The 8,880-nt window shown below is 33.1% G+C and overlaps 1 protein-coding gene across 1 annotated transcript; it reads left to right on the plus strand.

The window, feature by feature from the left end:
- Positions 1-4,881: 4,881 nt before the first annotated feature.
- Positions 4,882-8,506, plus strand: LOC120208169. Its single transcript, XM_039207509.1, has 3 exons — positions 4,882-5,173; positions 7,845-7,984; positions 8,123-8,506. Exons 1-3 carry the CDS (start codon positions 4,882-4,884, stop codon positions 8,504-8,506), a joined length of 816 nt encoding a protein of 271 aa, XP_039063440.1.
- Positions 8,507-8,880: the final 374 nt, after the last annotated feature.

Raw genomic sequence — 8,880 nt, forward strand, 5'->3', positions numbered from 1 at the left:
AATGTGTTCTAATACAAGATAAACATGATAACTAAAAAAATAAGAAAGAACCATTTTGATTTTATTTCTAATTCTATTCTCTCTAAAAATATATAATTTATTATAATTTATTAATAGTTAACTGATGGTTAAGAATTTATCAAAATTTCTAATCGTAACTGTTAACCAGTACTTTTAGCAGTTCGGTTAACTGAAATTGTTTAACCTTAATGGTTCGATTAATTAACATGTAAAATGTAACAGTTACACCGATTAACGATTACAGTTTAATTTGAACTACATGATTTGCATTCGTAGATAGTTTTCTCACGATGTTCGATTCTGATTTGCGATTGTTGTTGATCTTTCGACAATTTAATTCTCTGTTGTGGTTCGTTTGCCGATTCAGTCAGATTTATTTGTATCTATCTTTTATTCGAGGATCTTGGATGAGTTTTAACTCTCTTTGTATGGTCCTTAAAAGAAATTGATGACTAGTTTATTGTATCAATGACTATAGAAAAATATTTTAATTATGTGTTTAGTTTTCAAATTTCATTACAATTTTAAATATTTTCTCACTTTAATAAAATTTACATTAAAATTAAAACAAAAATATTTTCTAATGGCCTAAATTTGAAATATAATTTATTGGAGGGTCAAACCACGATATGACTATATATTACATGTATGTATTATGTATAATATATATATTTAAAAATATTTTAATTTTTTTATAATTTATTATTTTATAACTTATGATATATATTTAATTTTTTTAAAATAATATAATTTTATTATTTTTAAAATATATATATATATTTTATTTTTAGTATTTTTATATTTAATTTTTTGAATATTTATTTTTTATATTTTTAATTTTAAATTTAAGATAATTTTTATTTTTAAAAATTATATAAGCGTCTAAACTTTTAAAAAAATCAATTTAGTCCTTGAATAAGATAAAAAAACTAGTTTAGCCCATTTGTCGGGTTTGTCTAAGGAAAGGCAGACTAATATACGGCTAAGAAACAAAATCGGTTAAACGCTACCGGAAATGTTGACTAATAATAATGTCGTAGGTGGAAAACCGGTTAAAAGTAGACATGTATCGATACAATTATAAGTATATGTATAAAAGTATCGATACTTTAGTAATTTAAAAGAATTGCAATAAAAGTGCATATAAAGTATCAATACCTTACACACATGTATCGATATATGAAAATATAACAAGTGAATTTGACAAATTCGGTTTCAAATTAACAAAAGAGGTAACGAATTTGATAAAATTGGTTGGTAATTGACAAAACCAGTTGAAATTTGATAAAAGCGGTTTCAATTTGACAAAATAGGAAAAGAGATATCGAAATTGTTGAAATTTGTATTGATATGTTTATAAGTATATGTACCAAAGTATCAGTGCTGTAGGAATTTAAAAGAATTGCAATAATAGAGGCTAAATAGTATCGATACCTTACACACATGTATCAATACATGAGAATATAACATATTAAAATTTGACAAAACCGATTTTAATTTGACAAAACCGGTAAAGAGCTATCGAAATTGTTGACATTATCGATAGTTTTATAAGTATGTCCAACACCCCAAACATCGATGTCTAACACCCCAAACATCGGCCTAGTGACTAAAGTGTAAGATTTTAAAACTTTGTCATTAATTTTGATAAATTGAAAAGTTCATGGATTTAATTGGAATTTATTTGTATAGGATTAATTAGAAAAGATTGAAGGATGGAAGGGCATAATGGTCTTTAGGCAAGAATGAATTTAAAATTCATTCTTAGTGTATTATATACATGTGGAGGAAAGAAAGAAATCTAGAATTCTCTCTTCATCTTTTATTCCTCCTCTCCACTGTGACTTCATATCTAATGTAAGGAATCTTTAAGTTAGTTATTTCTTGTAATTTTTGATTGGTTTTGATTCTTGGGGTATTAGGGAAGCTTGAGAAAGCTTAAAGAGGAGTAGAAATTAAAAGATTGATAAGTTATTGGTGATTAAGTAAAGAGGGTTTTTGAGAGAATTGATAAAAAAATGATTAGTAAATGGATTTTGAAGCTATATATGACTTGTCATAAGTTAGAATAAGAAGTTTAAGGTGATGGAAAAGGATTTGGGATATGTTGAATAATGGGTATTATTTTTAGTTTCAAGTGTTTTAGTGTGATTTTTTATGTTTAGGAGTGTTAAGGTAATATAAGTTGGTTTTGATAAGTGAAGTTGAGTTTAAAGGCATGAAAGAAGATAAATATGGGAGATTTAGGGGAATTTTGGTTAATTTTTGAATTGGAATAAGTAATTTATGGGCAAGGGTATCGGTATTGGAAGAACATTATCGATACTTCAAAGCAAAAATATGTGAAATTGTATGAAACAATAGAACATTATCGATATTGAAGGAGTAACATCGATACTAGGAGTATCGTTACTAATGGACAAGTATCGATACCATTTTTGGAGACGAATTCCAGAATGTAGATTGGGTATCGATACTGAAGGATAGTATCGATACCATAGTGAGGAAATATCGGTACTAGGAATAGAGCATCGATAATATTCAGTCTAAAATTGTGAATTATGTGTTTCTTTTATCTTAAGTTATTGATGATTGATTAATAGTAATATGAACTTCGATATTATACTCGATCGTATTATTGTGTAAATATTGAATGAAGGCAAGTTTCGGACTATTCGACGGTATAAGATATCTACCAATAGTGATAAGGATTTTGCTTTGACTAAGTGAGGCAAAAAGGTGAGTGCATACTACTATAATATATTGTTTTATGGAAAAAAGACTTACGATGAATCTACTTTCAATGTTTTGATTAAAACAATATTTTAAAAGTTTATTAAATGTTATGAATACATGTTTACATGAATACATGCATGGTTTTGATTCTAATAATACGTGTACATGCACTGTTTGGATTTTTTACTATGTGTTATTGATCTATGTGAATATATGAATATGTGATATAAGTTCTGGGAAATGTACAAATGGTAAAGACCAAAGTATGTGATATGAGAGCTAGAGGTATAATTGGCATGCCAAGAGTCGAGAGTTCTACGCGGTCCTTCGGGACAATTCTATATGGTCCTTCGGGACAAACTCTACGCGGTCCTTTGGGACATTTCTACGTGGTCCTTCGGGACATTTCTATGTGGCACTTCAGTGTATATTCTACATGGCACTTCGATGCTATTCTATGTGGCAGTTTCGACTATAAACCAGTGCACAACCTCAATGTACTTACATACCTTGAGTTCTCAGTAATATATCATGGGCTATTAAAAAAAATGACATGAATGAACAATGTATGATAATATATGTTTTTGTTTTATTAAATGTACTATGGTTTCTTTATCCTATGATTTTTATAAAAGTCTAAGAATAAGATTAACTATTTTAATGTTTTATTATGCACATTATGCCTCACTAAGGCAAAGACTTAGCGTGTGAGTGTTTTCACACATAGGTTCAAAGAAGCCAAGAGAACAAAGCTAAGTCAGGATAGGACAACATATATCTCTACTATAGATTAGATCAGAAATGAATTGAACAAAATGTTATTTTGTTGTACTAAATTTTATTGGTATGTAATTAAATGTTTAAATCGTGTATGTTATGATCAGTTTTTGTAAATATACTTTATTGTATTTATGTAAACATACTTTATTGTATTTAAGGGTTCCATCATTTTAATACAAATAAATATTTAAATTTTCAACTACTTTTTAGAAGTCAATGATTTGAAAAGTTAATGTGACACATCGGATCAATATCTGGGTCAGATACGAATTGGGGTGTTACATTTAATGGTATCAGAGCTAAGGTTTAGCCGATTATAGGCTTAATCTGAAGTCATTTGTGTACATGCCAACTAAAAAAGTGAAACATTTCTTATATGATAGTATAATGAGTATGTTATCCTTGATAATATAGTTAAATGGTTATATCTTATTAGATGTTTGACTACGAGGGCTCCCGAAGTGAAGATGGACATGAGGGTAGTAGTAATTCACCCACCCCGGCCAGGCAAGGTGAAGAACAGGCGCCTCAAGGAGTGCCTGTACAAGATTAAGGAGTGTTTTTTAGGACGTTGGATGCTATTCTGACGCATTTCCAACCACATGCTCCCTCAACTCCTAGGATGAATATAGCAAAAGAGTTAAAAGGGTTAGGAGCACCCAAGTTCAAGGGTGAAGCTGAGGAAGGTCATGTTGCTGTAGACCTTTGGCTTAATGACATAAAGATCATGTTGGAGGGTCTCCACTGTTTAGAAGTAGAGAAGTTAGATAGAGCAATATCGTTGCTACGGGGGCAAGCTCGGGTATGGTGGACTAATGTGATGATGCGAGCTATGAGGGACCAGGTGACATGGTCGTTCTTTCTAGAAGAGTTCAAAAACAAGTACATCGGTGATCAGTTTATTAGGAAAATGAAGCAAGAATTTATGAGTTTGAAGAAAGGGAATCGTACAGTGTATGAGTATGAGTGCAAATTTAATAAGTTGAGTAGATTTACATCGGAGTTGGTTCCGACTGAAAAAAATTCATGTGATTGGTTTGTAGAGGGCTTGCGCCCCAAACTGAAAGAGTTGTTAATAACTTTGAATCTATCATCGTTTCAAGAAGTGGTAAATCGTGCTAAAGCTCTAGGGATAGCTCAGAATGAGAGGATTGGAGAGCAAAAAGTTCAAATGACTAAGAGAGATGGTGCTTCATCGAGCTCAGCACCATCAAAGAGAGGCAACGATTCAGGTTTTTGACCTCATACTAGATCCGAGTCAACTGCATCCTCAGGCAGATGATCAAATCCAATAAGAATAAGATAGACTTAATCAACAGGGTATGGAGCTGGAAGATCAAATCAATGTCAATCGAGGCAGTGTCAACGTTGTGGGAAGAATCATACCATAGTATGTCGAGTGGTATTCGAAGCATGTTTCAGATGTGGGGACACTGGACATTTTATCTGGGATTGTCCATTGATGACCAGATAGCCTGTACAAACAGAGGATCTGCTATGGTACCTCAGAGAGGTAGGGGAAGAGGTCAAGGAAGAAACCAGTCTAAGTTGTCCACTCAATATGAAATACGTTCAACAGCTCGAGTCTACAATATTAAGAATAATGAAGATCGTAATGATCCGGAGATCATTGCAAGTACTTTTCAATTATTTGAAAATTTTGTTTTGGTTTTGATTGATCCGGGATCAACCTATTCTTATATTAGTAGTAAATTGGTGAGATAAGTGAAAATCCAATTAGAAGCTATAAGTAATGATGTGATAGTAACAAACCCATTAGGGCATAGTGCTCGGGCGAATCACTTGTGTCGAGGGTGTCCCATAAGGATTCAGGGAATTGAATTCCTTGCTAATCTGATGAAATTACCCTTTGACGAGTTTTAAGTAATCTTGGGAATTAATTGGTTATATCATTATCATGCCCATGTCGACTATAGATTGAACATAGTAACTTTGATAAGTCCTGATGGATTAGAAGTGATTGTGATCTTTGAAAGATTTAATCCATTAGCTAATGTAATATCGGTGATGTCAGCTAAGAAGTTAATGTTACAAAGATGTCAAGCTTTCATTGCCAATGTGATCGATACTTGAGTCAACGAGAGAGAGGACTAGAGGACATTCCGACGGTCCGAGAATTTCCAGATGTATTTCCAGCTAAGTTGTTGGGATTACCTCCAGATAGGGAGGTCGAGTTTCAAATTGAGGTAATGCCTGGAACGAAACCAATTTCAAAGGCTCCTTACCGAATGGCTCTGAAGGAACTGAGTGAGTTAAATACTCAATTGCAAGAGTTATTGGATAAAGGATTCATCAGACCTAGCATGTCACCTTGGGGTACTCCATTGTTTTTTGTAAAGAAGAAAGATGACTCAATGCGTCTCTGTATTGATTATCGACAACTTAACAATGTGACAATAAAAAACAAGTATTATCTCCCAAGAATCGATGCCTTATTTGATCAACTTAAGGGGGATTCAGTGTTTTCCAATATTGATTTGCACTCTGGCTATCATCAATTGAAGATTCAAGAAAGGGATATTCCAAAGACAACTTTTAGGACTAGATATGGTCATTATGAATTTGTAGTTATGTCGTTTGGGTTAACTAATGCACCAGTTGCGTTTATGGACCTCATGAATAGAGTGTTTCAACCTTATTTTGATCGGTTTGTGGTCATCTTCATTGATGATATCTTGGTGTATTCAAAGTCCAATGAAGAGTATAACACACACATTAGAGCGATTCTTCAAATACTTCGAGACAAGAAAATTTATGCTAAATTGTCTAAGTGTGAGTTTTGGTTTACTGAAGTAGCATTTCTTGGACATTTGGTATTTGTATAGGGAATCCATATGGATCATCAGAAGATAAAAGCTATATTACATTGGGAAATTCCAAAGAATGTATCAGAAGTTTGGAGTTTCCTGGGTCTTGCAGGTTATTATCGAAGGTTCATTAAGAACTTTTCGATGATAACATTGACTTTGATTAAGTTACTAAGGAAAGATGTATCTTTTTCTTGCACCCTTGAATATTAAAAGTGTTTTGAAGTGCTGAAGCAAATTTTTACGGAAGCTCTGGTATTAGTCCAACCAGAATCTGGCAATGATTATGTGGTTTATAGCGATGCATCCCATAATGGTTTGGGATGTGTATTGATGCAAGAAGGTAAAGTGGTGGCATATGCATCAAGGTAATTGAAATCGCACGAGAAAAACTATCCGACATATGATTTGGGGTTAGCTGTAATAATGTTCGCTATGAAGATATGGCCTAACTACTTATATGGTGAACGTTGCTACATCTTATATGGTGAATATTGCTACATCTACACAGATCATAAGAGTTTGAAGTATCTGATGACTCAAAAAGAGCTAAACTTGAGACAACGAAGATGGATTGAGCTTCTTAAAGATTATTATATGGTAATTGATTTTCACCCTGAGAAAGAAAATGTGGTAGCTGATGCTCTGAGTCGGAAGACGTTCTCAGCTTTGCGAGCTTTAGATACGAGATTGTCATTAAGTGGAGATGGTACATTACTTGAGGAGTTAAATCTTAAGCCGATGTTACTGGATCAAATCAAAGATTTACAAAGTAAAGATGATAAGTATTTGAAAAGAGTGGAGCAAGTGAAAAATGAAGGAAGTAAAGACGTGGGAGGCTTTTTATTCTAGATGATGAGGAGTTGAAAAATGACTTGTTGTTGGAAGCTCATTGTAGTCCGTTGACTATGCACCTAGGAGGAAACAAGATGTACATGGATCTTAAAAGTTGTTATTGGTGGCTAGGAATGAAAAAAATGATCACTGAATTTTTGTCCAAGTGTTTGACGTGTCAGCAAGTAAAAGCTTAGCATCAGGTTCCTTTGGGATTGTTGCAACCAATCTCTATTCCTTAGTGGAAATGGGAAAATATTACAATGGATTTTGTGATGGGGTTACCCTTGACTCCGAATAAAAGAGACTCAATTTGGGTGATAGTTGACTGATTTACCAAGACATCACATTTCATTCCCGTATAAGCTAATTTTTATATAGACAAGTATGTTGAATTGTACATCAAAGAGATTGTTCGAATGCATGGTGTACATGCTTTGATAGTATCTGACCGAGAACCACGATTCACTTCAAGATTTTAGAAGACTTTATATGGAGCTTTAGGGACTCGGTTGAATTATAGTACTACTTTTCACCCTCAGAAAGATTGACAGTCCAAGCGAACTATCTAAATCTTGGAAGATATGTTAAGGGCATGTGTTATCGAGTTTAAAGGATCTTGGGAAAATTATTTACCTCTTGTAGAATTTGCCTACAACAATAGCTACCACTCGAGCAATAAGATGGCTCCCTATGAAGCTTTATACAGGAGAAAATGTCGTACACCATTGAATTGGTACGAGCTTAAGGATCGGAACGTTCTTGGTCCTGACTTGATCAAGGAGGTAAAAGAGAAAGTTCAAGTGATTCAACATAATCTCAAAGTAGCAGCCGATAGGCAGAAATCATATGCTGGTTTAAAGAGAAAAGATATTGAGTTCGATGTTGGAGATAAATTATTTTTGAAAGTCTCTCATTGGAAGAAAGTGTTACGTTTTGGCCGGAAAGGAAAACTTAGCACTAGATTCATTGGCCCATACAATATTGTTAAGAGAGTGGGACTAGTAGCATATCAGTTAGCTTTGCCACCAGAAATGGAGAACATTCATAATGCTTTTCATGTTTCCATGCTTAGAAGATATCATTCTGATGCTTCTCATATCATTACGCCGGAAGAGATTAACATTCAACCAGATTTAACTTATAAAGAAGAACCGGTGAAAATTTTAGGTCATGGAGTTAAGGAACTTAGGAACAAGAAGATTTCGTTAGTGAAAGTTTTGTGGAGGAATCACAAAGTAAAGGAAGAAACATGGGAACTTGAGGATTATATGCGTAGACAATTTCCCCACCTCTTTGTGCTGTGAAAATTCGAGGATGAATTTTCTTAAGGGGGAGAATTATAACACCCCAAACATCGGGCTAATGACTAAAGTGTAAGATTTTAAAACTTTGTGATTAATTTTGATAAATTAAAAAGTTTAGGGATTAAATTGGAATTTATTTGTGTAGGATTGATTAACAAAGATTGAAATATGGAAGGGCATAATGGTCTTTAGGCAAGAATGAGTTTAAAATTCATTCTTAGTGTATTATATACATGTGGATAAAAGAAATAAATCTAGAATTCTCTCTTCATCTTTTCTTCCTCCTCTCCATCGTGGCTTCATAGCTAAGATAAGGAATCTTTAAGTCAGTTATTTCTTGTAATTTTTTATTGGTTTTGATTCTTTGGGTATTA

Source organism: Hibiscus syriacus, unplaced genomic scaffold (genome assembly GCF_006381635.1).
Source record: "Hibiscus syriacus cultivar Baekdansim isolate YM2019G1 unplaced genomic scaffold, ASM638163v2 tig00016004_pilon, whole genome shotgun sequence".
Lineage (NCBI taxonomy): Eukaryota > Viridiplantae > Streptophyta > Magnoliopsida > Malvales > Malvaceae > Hibiscus > Hibiscus syriacus.